Genomic DNA, 14,927 nt, shown 5'->3' with positions numbered 1-14,927 from the left:
AAAAGAGCTAAATGAACACTGTCCATGCAACTATGACAACACATCAGCGAGTTCATCCTTACAATTGAGCTATCTTCAATATATTAGTACCTTAATTAATTTAGTTTAACCAAATCGAGTAGAATGTCTTTGGGGAGAACAACAACAAACAAACAAAAAAACAATTTATACAAAGACAAGTTGTAAAGCTGCAATGGTGATGGATTTTAGACAAAATCACAAACATATAGATTATAGAAGTATGATAAATCAAAATTGTACCAAACAGGCAGGTGCTGTTGCAATTTATTTATAAGTTAGTACCACAGCGCACTAGCAGGCAGCAAAGTTGTCACAAGACCAACTGCTGTAACACACGTTATTCTCACTATTTTCCTCCTAAGGAAATATTCGTGTTAGGAAAACAAAATACAATAAACTGTATGGTAGAAACAACAATGTAATAGCACTGGTAAGGAAACTACAATGTAAACTTAATAGTAGTTGCTACTCAATTTCAAATTCCCAACTGGCATTGCACTTCTAAGATGGTCTTAGCAGAGTTCTTAAGTTGCTGAGTTTCCTCATCAGTAAGATGTACATTCGTCACGCCCAAAACGCCACTTCTACCGAGCTGTGCAGGCAAGCTCAAGAACACATCTCCACCATCAATGCCATAGAAGCCCTTTGCGAGGACAGAGACAGGGTGAATCCGTCTTTGACCGCGAAGGATGGTTCGAGCCAAGTTAGCAACAGAGTAGCCAATTGCCCATGATGTGTAACCTTTCAGACCAATTACTTCATATGCACACTGCACAACTTCCTTGTGGATTGTTTCCAGTGTTTCCTTTTCTAAGGCAATTTGTTGCCTTTCCAGAAAGCTAAGAACTGGAACTCCTCCCACACTAATGCCTGACCATAGTGCTACAGAGCTGTCACCATGCTCCCCAACAATGTATGCCTAGCATATATAGTCATCACATATATTACATATTCCGCTTAATTAAACCAATACAAAAAGAATATCACACTTATATCTTATTGTATTAGAGTTTACAAGGAGTAGTATAAAATATAAAGTCGCTTGCGCCAAAAGAAAAAAGAATAAGAATTTTTTTTAACATGGATGTATGTATATTTTATGTAAATAGGTATTGGGGGCAAGGAATTTTTTTTAACATGGATGTATGTATATTTTATGTAAATAGGTATTGGGGGCAAGTATACAGACATTCATTCTTTAGCCAATACTTATTTTGTCCTGAAATTTTAAACTAAAAATCTCAACTTCAAAACAATTCAGCACACTTTTATCCCAAAAAATTAAACTAAAAAACTAAAATTCACGACTCATTGCTATTCCTAAATAGCAGCTCTTTAGTGCCTTCTGACCCATTGTCCAACAACTAAAAAAAATCACCAATTCACATTATAACTAACATAAGGCATAACTTAAGACCAAATACAAACATTTAAAGGAAGGAAAATGATGCGCTCACCTGGACATCCTGGGCATTAACATCAAGATGATCAGCAATCAAAAACCGAAACCTAGAAGAATCCAAATTCGTTCCAGACCCGATAACCCGATTCGCCGGAAACCCAGACAACTTCCAAGCAACATAAGTCAGCACATCCACCGGATTCGAAACAATCAAAAGTATAGTCTCGGGCGAGTACTTCACCAGCGGAGGAACAATACTCTTAAACAGAGCCACATTCCTCTGCAACAAATTCAACCTACTCTCACCCGGATTCTGTCTGGCACCCGCTGTAACAATACAAAGATCCGACCCGGCAGTAACAGAGTAATCAATTGACGCGTGGATTTTAGTACGGGGCAAAAAGGCAGCTGCGTGCTGAAGATCAAGCATTTCGCCTCGGAGCTTGTCGGATTTAGCATCAACGAGTGCGAGTTCGTCGGCGAGGTCTTGGGTTAGAATAGTTTGAGCAATGGCCATGCCGACGTTACCGACGCCGATGACGGAAATTTTAGTGTGGCGCTTTGTTGGTGATGGAGGGGCAGTATTGGAAATTGACTTGAAGAAAGTTTGGCTTAGGTCTAGACCACCAGGACCAAATGATGAAGATGAAGTAGTCTTCTGCATGGTTAATTTCTTGTGTGTAAAGAAAAGATTATTTTCTATGTGAATGGGTGCTGTTTGAGTAGAGATATTAAGCTTGGTGTTTTAGGTGATTTCGTTCTGAATATATGAGGCAATATGATAGTTATATAGAGAGAGGTTAAAGAGACTGACGAGGGAAAAGGGAAAAGAAATGGGAAGTTGGTGTGTTTGATTTTTCAACGGTCAATCTTCCAAAATGTTTTGGGAAAAAAGGATTTTCCAAGAAGACCTACTTTTCTTTACTTTTATTACACCTCGTGTCCAAAATAAGTAATTCTTCAGTTGTTTTTACACAGAATAAGAAATTCTCCTTTTAACATTAATTAGCAATAAAATTGATCATATTAACCTTTATTATCTCTTCACATAATCACTCCTAACACATACTCCAACACTATTTACTCCAAGGGCAATGTAGGAAAAAAATAATTAATTCATTCTTGAAATCTGAAAAAATCACTTATTTTGGACCGGAGGGAGTATGGATTTAAGTTGTACTTCCTCCGGTCCACAATAAGTGACCAATTTATTTTGACCACACCCATTAAGGAAATACTAAATTCTAGACAAAAATAGTTAGTGTGACTAAATTACCCTTAATTAAATATTGCAGCAATTTAATGTAAGGCGTAAAAGACTTTTTAGGAATACGTACATAAGGGTAATTTTGAAAAAAATAAATTAAATTTTTTCTTGATTATATAAATTACCTTTTTATTTTGGATCAAAATAAAAAGGTAAATTGGTCACTTATTGTGGACCGAAGGGAGTATTATATAATTGTTATCGTAGATTATTTATCATTTATTTTGTTATCAATTAATGTTGTTGCATAAAGTTATTTATAAATAGTTTTTAAATAACTGATTTTATAAGTATATTTTACACCGGTATCATTGTATACAAGTTAAACCCATGAACTTATGTCTTAAATAAAGAACAAAACCTTGCTTTTGGAAGAAATGGATCCAACTTGAAGTTGTGAATGGGATTAGAAGATTTGAGAGTAAGGCGGTACATTTTTAATTTTTTATATTTGGTGACTTATAATGCGGTCATTTGTTCCATGATTAATGCTTCAAAAAACTAAGGGTAGTTTTAGGGTATGTTCCATGATTACTCTAACTACTCCTATTAGATTTGTTGAAATTAGTGATAGACCAAATGGACGAACGTCGCTTATTGAGGCATTTTGAAAAGAAAATATTTATGTAAACAACTAGTTTATAATCTATCTTCAGATAAATGTACCGATAACTCAAGTATTACAATTCAGTGTCACGAGTTCAAATTAAAATAATCTTTTAGATGCGGAGTCAAAAATTTAAACTTAATGAGATTATAGTTCTTTTATGTTATTAGGTTCTTATTATTAGTTTAGATATATTTTGAAAAATTTTCATAAAATACTATAGTGTAAAGCCTAATTACCATAAGTAATTATAGTTTATCTATTATCATTTATAGCTATTATTCGATTGTTATCAGCTTGTATCAATCATATTCATTCGCTCTAAATTTATGTATCAACGTATACAGTACACTGAAATACAATGATATATACAGTTATTGTATGATCACTGTGTGATTCCATACGCTGTATACACTGTGTTTATATTGCTACAAAGTATAAGGAGTAGCTAATTAATTGTATAAGTTAGTTATACCACGTAAGTTTTTCTTTAATGAATTTTATAAGATAAATACATGAACCTAAGATATACTATGTTCGAGTGAATCAGTAACCCGTATTTTTTTTTTCTTTTTTTTCTTTTTTTTACATTCCCTTTAACTAGTCATAATTCGTGCTTTTGAATATAATTTAAAAGAAGAGTTTTTGAGTAATATACATGACAGAGGACAAAGTTTTTACCTTATTAATCCTCTTTAGGTTACATCACCTTCTTACTCTATTTCTAAAATATAACCATATATCTTGCTTGAAAATAAAATTTTACTTGTTCTTATAGATAGATTATTTAACCTAATAATATAAATGCTTTTTTACTGTTAGTGGACAAATAGTATAAGTTATTAAACAAGCCCCAATTTTCCAAATAGTGGTGTAAGCTAATAAAGACGACTGTCCAGAAAAGTTAGACAATTAATATAAGTCGTTGCTAGACATTATTGTGGTGATTTCTTGCTACCCACTTCAAGAAAACTCACGTCAAATGCTAATAAAAGAATTGACTTATCTCACAAGAATTTCCATTTTATTCCAGAAGCTTACTATGGAGTATATGCTTTACACCTACGAGAACAGATGGAATTTCCATTTCCAATATCCGTCTGATCAAGACTAAGTATAACAATATTGTATTCTTCATCATATCTTGGAAAAAATATTTTTGACTCCGTAATATAATAACGTTTCCGTTTCTTGAAAATTAAGGAGAAAAAATGTAATTTTTTTTTCCTTTTAGCCCTCAAAAGTTGTGTAGTTTTACTACTTTGACCATGTCCCTAAAATAAATAAAGATATTTTCTTCATTATGCTGAAAATACAAATAAAGTTTTTTTTTTGGGGGGGGGGTGGGGGGGTGGGGTGGACTTGTATTTATTTCCTTGCTTAATTATTCTTCGAAAAAAGTTCCGTAGTCTAATTAAATACTATATCTATATACTATATTAAAAGTATGAAGGCCCTTAGCGAAATGTCCTTCGCCTTTTTTACCCTTTAAAAATAGAGTTCACATTGGATAAAATAGTAATTTAAATATTTTTCTAATATGTAATAATGATCATTTAATTATTTTTCTAATATTTAGGACATTGAAATCAACTATAATTCTGATTATTAAAATTTTCCATAGTTGAATTATGTAGAGAATCTTCATATTTAGGATTCTAAAAGCAATTAAATTTTATTTTATATAGGTTTCCTTATTTCAAGCACACTAATATTAAAGTTGTAGTAAATTATAATTTTTTTTTAATTAAAACTTAGAAATTAAGAACTTATATTTGTACTACATTTTTTCCGTAGATTAGCAGTACTTTAAAGCTACTAAAAATAGGTAAACTACATTAAAATATTATTTCATATTTGCCTCTGAAACTAACCGCTCTCTCGGCGCACTTTAGAGTGCATGTGCTAAAGTACGCCGACAGCCATGGGGAGGGGACGACCAAGGAAAAACGCGACTGTAATTCCGATGAGTGATTGCGCATGTACGAGTAATCCACAACCAACTGAAGTTCTGAGCAGAGATCTAGGAAAAAGCTTAATGGAGCAGTGGCCACCATTGTCAACTGGGACGGATGCTGTCAAAACTCCATTAGAGAAGATCGAAAACAGTACGAAAGTGACAAGTAACACTCCGATGATACATGCAAGTGCAAATACTAACAAATTGGCTACTAATGGGCAAAACTCTATGGTTGAATTGGGGGAAGCAGGGGATGCAGGGAAGGTAACTCATCCTCAAAAGAGGCTACCTGATGATGAGACTGGGGAAGGTCAGAAACAGTGGGCAAATCTATTTGCGGGCTCGAATTATGCGGCTAAAGGTATGGATCTAAACTTCATCGCACCTACTGTTAAAAATGGCGAGATAACTGTGGAACTATGTAAGGACGAGATAGAGGAAGAAACTCAGAAATGGAAACTAGCATTAATATTGTATGTGGTTGGAGGCAGTCAAACAATAGGAGCCATGGAGAGGTACATTGCTTCAGTGTGGAATTTTGTTGCTAAACCTAAGGTGTACTTTCATAACGATGGCTATTTTGTGGTTCGGTTTAATTCAATTGAAGATAGGGATGCAATTTTATACTCAGGGCCACACATGTTAAATAACAAGCCTATAATTGTCAAAGTATGGTCGGCTGATTTTGAATTCACTAAAGAGGTACTCCAAACAATACCAATATGGGTGAAATATCCTAACCTGCCTTTGAATTGCTGGGTCAAAAGTCACTAAGTAGAATCAGTAGTGGACTGGGAGTTCCCCTCTATGCAGATGCATGTACTACACAAATAGATAGGATCTCATATGCAAGGGTTCTTGTTGAAATGGATGTGACAAAGGAACTTCCTACATATATTAAAGTGGCTGATCCTAATGGTAGGGAATTTATGCAGGAAATTGCATATGACTGGGTACCAGAGTACTGTGCTAAATGTATGCAGGTTGGTCATCAATGTAGAGTGGCTGATCCTAATGTTCCAAAAGGGAAGAATAAGTATGTAAAGCAGAAACAGGAATGGCAACCAAAAATGACATCCAAAATCCAGGAATCAGCAAAGAATCTAGTGCAGATAAAGGAAACCATAACTGAGAAGAATACTAGTAATAATACAGCAATTGCAAGTACTAGTGCAGGAAGTACAGGAAGTGAAAAGGGGAATGAGGAGCAGTGGCAGACTGTTGTAGGGAAATCAGCAGCTAGAAGTAGAGAAAGACAATCAACTGATATAGTAAATGTTCTCAATGGATTTAATATTCTTGCAGAGTCCAACTTACAGCTAGCCATCCCACTGATAGAGGGAGGAACAGGAAGACAACAGGGTGACACAGGGCAAGAAGCTTTACAATCCCTCTTTATACCTGTATGAGATTAGTAACTTGGAACATAAGGGGACTAAATAAAGCCCCTAGACAAAAAGAGGTTAAGAGGTTCATTTGTAGTAGGAAAATAAGCATGATAGCATTACTAGAGCATAAAATAAAAAAATAGAAGGCTGATCAGGTTATAAAGAAAATTACTCCTGGATGGGCATACCTTGACAATTATGTACATAGTAACAAAGGAAGAATATGGTTGATCTGGGACACAACTAAAATAGAATGCAAGGAGGTGAGTAGTACTGCTCAGACTATTCACACAGTAGTCTATATCAGAAGATTGGATATGAGGTTTACATTTACAGCTGTGTATGGGCTGCATAGTATTGAAGATAGAAGAAGTATATGGAGTGAATTGACTAGGCTGCACACAATAAAACAAGGACCATGGTTGATCATGGGGGACTATAATGCTATCAGATCAATAGAAGATAGGCCTGTTGGGAATGAGGTCAGGAACAGGAAGTGAGAGACTTCAATGAATTTATAGAAAATACTGGAATCACAAAACTAAAGACTACTGGAAGGACATTTACATGGACAAATGGACATACCTATAGCAGAATTGAAAGAGCACTACTGATTGGATGATGGTAATGCCTCAAATGGAGGTATTGGTTATGGATCCCCACTGTTCTGATCACTCACCTTTGAGCATCACCTTGGAGGAGGAAGAAGATTTCAGCCCCAAACCTTTTAAATTTCTCAACCACCTAGCTGACCATGATGATTTCTTAAAGATAGTAAAGGAAGCATGGGAGAGGCCACAGGAGCAACATAATCTGAAATATGTATGGCAGAAATTAAAGAGGATAAAGCAGGCTATGAAGAACTTAAACAAAGATGAGTACAATGTTGTAGGGGACAGGATCAAGGTATGCAGGCAAAAACTACAAGATATGCAAGAACAAATGAGAGACCCTGGATAGAATGAAACAACAGTAGCTGCTGAAAAGGTAATGAAGGAACAATTGGAGAAATGGCTTAGAGTGGAGGAAAGCATTCTGAAACAGAAATCAAGAGTTAATTGGCTACAGTTAGGTGATGCCAACACATCATTTTTCTTTGCAACTATGAAAAGCAGGTGCAGTCAAAATAAGATAAGTAGGCTAATAAGAGGAAATGGAAGCCTAGTACAAGCAAAGAAGGACATTGAAGAGGAGGTGACAGGGTTCTACCAACAACTATTGGGTTCATCAGCAAGTGAATTACCAGCTATCAACCCTGCTATTATGAGAGATGGTCCCTTGCTCAATAGACACCAGCAATTACTACTCAATGCAGAGATCACAAAGGAAGAGATTGTTCAGGCACTGAAAGGCATCAATGACAACAAAGCCCCAGTATGTGATGGATTCAATGCTCTATTTTTTAAAAAAGCATGGCCTGTAGTGGGTGATACAATTACAGATGCAGTTATGGAGTTCTTTGATAGTACCTATATGTATCAGCCTATTAATTGCACAACAGTGGCCCTCATCCCTAAGGTGAAAAATCCTTCTAAAATAATTGAATACAGGCCAATATCATGCTGCACAGTTGTGTACAAGATTATATCAAAGATTCTAACTAATAGACTCCAAGAAGTGATGGATGGAATGGTGGATAAGAGCCAGTCTGCATTTGTGCCAGGCAGACTTATAAGTGACAATATTATAATGAGTCATGAGCTAGTAAAAGGCTATTGCAGGAAAGGTATTTCCCCCAGATGCATGTTGAAGATAGATATGAAGAAGGCCCATGATTCAGTGGAATGGGGCTATCTAGAACAAGTGCTGACACACTTACAACTGCCAGGAAGATTTGTGAAGTGGATAATGAGTTGTGTTACAACAGTATCCTATGCTATCATGATTAATGGTCAACCTACAAAACCATTTCATGCCAGGAAAGGTTTGAGACAAGGAGATCCCCTATCTCCTTATCTATTTGTTCTGGTTATGGAGTACCTGACAAGGCTGTTGAAAACTCTTAAAAGGGACCCTAACTTCAACTATCACCCTAAGTGTGGCAAACTGAACATAGTGCAATTAAGTTTTGCTGATGACCTACTCCTATTCTGCAGAGGAGATGCTATGTCTGTACAACTATTGTTCAAGTTCTTTCAACAATTTTCAAAGGCATCAGGACTAGAGGTAAACATTGACAAAAGCTCTATATTCTTTGGGGGAGTACAAGATGAGGTACAACAGATGATCCTACATAACTTGGGATTTGTCAAAGGGACTCTGCCTGTTAGGTACCTGGGAGTACCACTAAGCTCTAGGAGACTATCCTTGATTCAGTGATGTTAGGAAGAATTCAAGCCTGGACAACAAAGTTCCTGTCTTATGCAGGAAGAATTCAATTGATAAAGAGTGTACTTTTTTCCATTCAGGTATACTGGTCTCAGGTATTTGTATTACCAAAGAAAGTCATTCAGCATATTGAAAAAGTATGCAGAACCTTTCTTTGGACAGGGGCAATAGAAGCATCAAGGAAAGCACTACTATCATGGGACTGCTTGTGTAAACCTAAAGCAGCGGGGGGTCTTAATTTGCTTGCTATTGAGGAGTGGAATAAAGCTGCCATATGTAAGCTCTTCTAGAATCTATGTAAAAAGAAGGATAGGCTCTGGGTAAAGTGGATGCATGCATACTACAAGACACAAGATACAACTTGGAACAATATTCCAAAACAAGCATCCTGGGTAGTGCAGAAGATACTGAAGGCAAAGCACTATTTTGAAGAAGCTGGATACCAAGAGGGGGATATAGAAGAGATAAACAAAATTTCTATTAAAATCATATATGGAAAACTGAGGGGGGAATTTGAAAAAGTGTCATGGAGGAAGCTGGTTCATAGTAGCATTGGAGTTCCAAAATGGAACTTCATAGCTTACCTAGCTGCACACAGGAGACTAATGACTAAAGAGAGGCTGAGGGGTATGGGATATGTGGAGGATGTAACTTGCTCTCTATGCAATAATGAGGAGGAGACAGTGGATCACCTGTTCTTCAAGTGCAGATATGCAGCAAGAGTATGGACAACAATGCTTCAATGGCAAGGCATCCATAGGCAACCAATGGTATGGGCAACTGAACTTCACTGGGCAGAGAAGCACTACAAAGGGAGGAGTACAAAGGCTGAACTTTACAAACTTGTATTAGCAGGATCATTATATTACATATGGCAAGAAAGAAATAACAGAATTTTCAAGGGAATACAAAGAGCAGAAATCATCATTTGCAGATCAATCACACAGGATGTACATGGAAGAGGAGGAAGCAAACATAGGATACAAAAGAGATTGCAGGAACTTAACTACTACCCTAGCTTGTAGATTCTATGACATAGGCAGTAGTTAAATAAGTTGTTTCATATATGTAGTTGATAAAGGAAGTGGAGCAAAATCTGGGATGTATGTCCAGAGTATGCTCAATAAGAATATGTACATATTTGTTTGTGAAATGAAATTTAATTACAAAAAAAAAAAAAAAAGGTAAACATAAGTTATATATGACACAAAAGTATAATACTCATAGTATTTGGCAAAATTAAAAGTAACATCGAATTATTGGGTTCAAAAGGAAAAAAAATTAAAAGAATACGTAGGAATATCCCTATTAAAGGGCATTATAAACGTTACCAATTTTCGATGATACCAGGGTTTAGTCACTCTCGATTAAAGATTTCATTATTGTTTTAAGAGTGATTTTTTTGTGCCTTTTACTTTGTTTGTCTTTCGTTGTTGATTGCTGCTTTAACTTGAAAAGAGTCTAGCCTTGAATTCTCTTTAATGTTCTTTTTAGTTTGCCATATGACAAGCTTGATATTTTCATTAAGTCTTAATCGTTGATTGTGATTCAAACTCTTTTATTGCTTATTAGTGCTTTTGCTTTTATTTATCATCTTTTTTTATGTTCTTAACTTGGTATTGTCTAACCTTTGTATTTTCTTTATCGAAGTTTTAGGTTGTCAATTCTATATCTTAGAAGCTTTTGGATCTTTTAAAACTAACACAACAAAGTATATCGAGGTAACTTACTATTTATTTTGTTCCTCACCAAACGAGATATGAGTTACGCCTTAGCATGTGAGCCTCTTAATCTTTTATATTTTTTTGTTTTATAGAATATTATTATAATATTTGGCAGTTTTTTCTTGGTTTAGTTTGTTGTTACTTTTGTTTTTGATGTTTTTATAGGATTTTGGAATAATTATTTTCCGCTTAAAACTTATTCTTTTCACCATCCAATTTATTTTTTTAGGATAGAAGATTATGTTAGTTAATACTTTGGTTTAAAAGATGATTTACGTTTGAGAAAATATCTAAATACTAGCGTAGTAATATTATTTTATATTTATATATTGACATCAGTATTACACAATAATTTATATTATTTTATATTTATATGTTATTTTACTGATACACGTAAAGTTTACGTGCAACGCACGTACACTAAAATTAGTATGTACAGAAAAGCATAAAGAAAATTTTAGGTCATATTATAAGCTGCAGTACAATTATATGCTGTGCGCCTGTGCCTAAAGAAATGTTCGAAAACTGAGAAGAAATTCGAATAACGTACATCCCAGAGTATGATTAATTATTTACTGTATCATTATTGAATTCAATGTGTACAGGACTTATTATTTTCTTTTGAAAATGGTTTAGCTTGTGCTTTCCGTAACATTCAACCATGAAAAGTAGGAGTTGCTTTTGTACTAACATATAAGTTCAGATTCTGCCCACTGTTTATTTATTCTAACACTATTAGGACATTGTTTAGCATAAACTTGCAAATTTGTTTCTGCGAGCGCCATGGTTTGTTAAAGCCTAACTTCTAGGATTTTCTCTTTATTTTCTGCTCCTTTAATGAAAGTATGAAACTAATTAAGTTGGTTATGGTGGCAAAATAGTTAAAACAAAATAGTTATTCACCCATATTATTCATTAAAAATAGGTTGGATAATGAATTTTTTAAAAAGAGGTCAAATATGGATAAGAAGCATATTATATACTTAGAAAATGGATAACCAATGGATAACTAATTGTCACGGGCGGATTTAGAGGGGCAGAAGGGGGTTCAACCGAACCCCCTTCGTTGAATAATTACACTGTATATATAAGGCAAAATCTATTTTTTAGCTCTATATATTAAGTTTTGAATCCCCTTGACACAGCCCAAAAATGTAGCTTAGTGGTCAAGGAGGTTCAAAACCTTTGTAAGGTCATAGGTTCATTTTCCACTAGCTACAACCTTTTTTAACCTTTTTCTTTTTGAACCCCTTAGCGGAGATCCTGCCTCCGCCACTGCTAATGGGTGTAACTTTTAATTTGTAAAGCCTCAAATTGGGGGTTCTTCAAGTTTGGGAGACTAATAGCTTGTTTGGCCAAGCTTTTTTTTGGGCCAAAAGTGCTTTTTTTGGCCAAAAGCACTTTTGGCCAAAATTTGAGGTGTTTGGCCAAGCTTTTGGAAGGAAAAAAAGTGTTTTTGAGGAGAAGCATAAGCAGTTTTGGAGAAGCAGAAAAAAGTAGCTTCTCTCCAAAAGCACTTTTCTGATAAGCACTTTTGAGAAAAATACACTTAGAAGCAGTTTTCAAAAGCTTGGCCAAACACTAATTACTGCTCAAAAGTGCTTTTCTAATTAATTAGCAAAACACAAACTACTTCTCACCAAAAACACTTTTTTTAAAAGTATTGAGAAAAGCACTTCTCAAATAGGCTGATTTTAGAAACTTGGCCAAACGGGCTATACGAATTCTCCAAAAGTGATCATATATATTCAAGAAGCCATGGAATAATATGGTTATACATATTTCCGTTGGTTAACCCGTTTTTTATCCATATTACATAGTATCGGATCGGATAATTTATCAATTCTTGTAGTATCCATTTTCAACCTGTCCATATTTAACCCGACCCAACCGTTTGCCACCTCTAGTCATCTGCTTGGTGGCAAGGTATATTCTTTCTACTTTCTCAAACAAATGTGCCTCCAAATAATCTATGTATTAGTTTATGCATTACAATTCATCTATTTCTAATCTCTGAATAACTTGTCACTAAACCAAACGACACCGAAAGGGTATGTGCACTTTTTTTCACCGTACGGGCACCTAAATGGGGATATAGAGACACTTGTGCTATTTAACTTTTTGTTTGAAATTTTTGAATTTGAAATTTATGTTCTTTCACATAAAAATAACATATCTAACATTTGATAAATCTCGTATGTTCTCGCACTCTAAAATCTGCTTCCGGGCGGACCGAATCTAGATGTGTATCCAGAACTGGAATATAGTATATGTATATGTATATGTATAGCTGAAAATTAATAAACTATGTAAATAGGATAAAAATATTTTTGATTTTTTTTTAGATGTGAGCTATTAAATCCTCGTGGCACGAAGAAACATTCATTTATTGTCACGACCCAAAAACTAACCCAGTCGTGATGGCACCTATTGTGGTACTAGGCAAGCTGACACATACCGAAACAAAACGATATTTTCATTTTTCAAGATAATCCCAAAGCTATTTCATAAAAAAAAACTTCATAAGGAATTCAAATCAAAACAAAAGCGCGGAAAAGAAAGCCTGACATCGGGGTGTCACTAAGTCATGAGCAACTACTACAAACTGTTCTGAAAATAGCAAGACTAACATAGGTTGAGGATAACCAAAATACACTAAAGGGAAGATAAAGAAGGAAAAAAGCAGGACTGCGATCGCCAGGCAGCTACCTCGCTATCTCCGATGATCCGCTACTGAGTAAATCAACAATCGCTATCGTGGCCAGAGATACCTGGATCTGCACACAAGGTGCAGGGGGTAACGTGAGTACACCAACTCAGTAAGTAACAAGTCCAAACTATGGACTGATAGATAGTGACGAACTTAACCTCAGCATGTAATAGAAATAAACTGTGCAGGAAAAGTAGGAATGTTATCAGTTCAAGTATACAACTCAAGCGGTAAAAATAAATACAGATCTGAACAATGTGAGATATAAAGCTCAGCTAACTCTACATGCCAATGCACATAATGTATGAAATGCACCATGTGCTCCCACTCTCAAGTGCTCAACCACTTGGTACTACATATGGCCATCCGGCTCAGAAAAATCCATCCCGGAACATATACAACACTGACTGCAAGCCAACCAGTACCGAGGAAGAAGGGTAATCCAACCCCGAGGAGAAATCCATCTCCAGGTATATATATACATACTCAACCACTCAGTACCGCATATGGTCATCCAGCCGAGGGAAACCCATCCCGGAACAGACTCACCGCTTACTACAAGTCACTCGGTACCGAGGAAAAGGGTAATCCAACCTTGTGGAGAAATCCATCTCCATATATCAATACTTCGGACAAATTCATGTCCAGGGAAATTCATCCCTCAATAATATCATCTGCGCTCACTAGGGGTGTGTTATAGACTCCGGAGGGGCTCCTACAGCCCAAGCGCTATCATAATCATCAACATAACCGCTGCGGCGTGCAGCCCGATCCCATAACTGTCACTCATAATCAGGCTCTCGGCCTCACTCAGTCATCACTCTCCAGTCTCACACACACGGGCTCACAATGCCATGGTATGAAATGCATGAATAAGACTAAGTACATAATATCAATAAAACTAGTGAGATGACAGCAAGAAACGACCACTCGGGTCCCAACAGTATCGGCGTAAAGCCTTAACATGATATCTAGCATGATTTACAGCTCATGTACTTAATCACATGATGGAAACACAGATATTAGTAAGAAAGAGTCACTAAACGGTGCCATGGAATGAACCAGGTCACGATTTTTACGGTGCACGCCAGCACGCCCGTCACTTGGCATGTGTGTCACCTCAATACTAATCACATAACACATAGTTCGGGGTTTTGAACACTCAGAACCAAGTTTGGAAGCGTTACTTACCTCAATCAAGCCAAAATCCTATTCCGCGACGCCTTTGCCTCTCGAACTGACCTCCAAACGTCCCGAATCTAGCCAAAAGCAATACAATGCAATCAATATAGGCCAAGGAACCAATTCCACAAGAAAAATTACTTAATTGGACACAAATCCTGAAATCCACTCAAACCCGCCCCCGGGCCCAAGTCTCGGAATCCGACAAAAGTCACAAAACTAGAAAGCCCATTCGCTCCATACATATGAAATTTATCAAAATCCGACTCTGTTTGGTCCCTCAAATCCTCAAATCAAACTCTCCAAAATCCCAAGCCCTAACCCCTCATTTTCACACC

The 14,927-nt window shown here is 36.0% G+C and overlaps 1 protein-coding gene across 1 annotated transcript; it reads right to left on the bottom strand.

The window, feature by feature from the left end:
• Window positions 1–245: 245 nt before the first annotated feature.
• LOC109216926 (L-lactate dehydrogenase B-like) lies at window positions 246–2,260 on the bottom strand. Its single transcript, XM_019381149.1, has 2 exons — window positions 1,479–2,260; window positions 246–940 (listed from the first exon to the last, which is right to left on the bottom strand). Exons 1-2 carry the CDS (start codon window positions 2,085–2,087, stop codon window positions 497–499), a joined length of 1,053 nt encoding a protein of 350 aa, XP_019236694.1. The 5' UTR covers window positions 2,088–2,260; the 3' UTR covers window positions 246–496.
• Between the last annotated feature and the right edge of the window lie 12,667 nt (window positions 2,261–14,927).

The sequence above is a fragment of the Nicotiana attenuata genome, unplaced genomic scaffold (assembly GCF_001879085.1).
Source record: "Nicotiana attenuata strain UT unplaced genomic scaffold, NIATTr2, whole genome shotgun sequence".
Classification (NCBI taxonomy): Eukaryota; Viridiplantae; Streptophyta; class Magnoliopsida; order Solanales; family Solanaceae; genus Nicotiana; species Nicotiana attenuata.
Note: the sequence above shows the minus strand (reverse complement) of the source record. Positions and strands in the feature narration are given on the sequence as shown.

What these genes read in the sequence shown, in the direction of transcription:
- LOC109216926 (XM_019381149.1), bottom strand. Translation starts at nt 2,087, where the DNA reads ATGCAGAAGACTACTTCATCTTCATCATTTGGTCCTGGTGGTCTAGAC. An exon ending in TTAATGCCCAGGATGTCCAG is followed by an intron (nt 941 to 1,478) that starts GTGAGCGCATCA and finishes TATATATGCTAG; the next exon opens with GCATACATTGTTGGGGAGCA.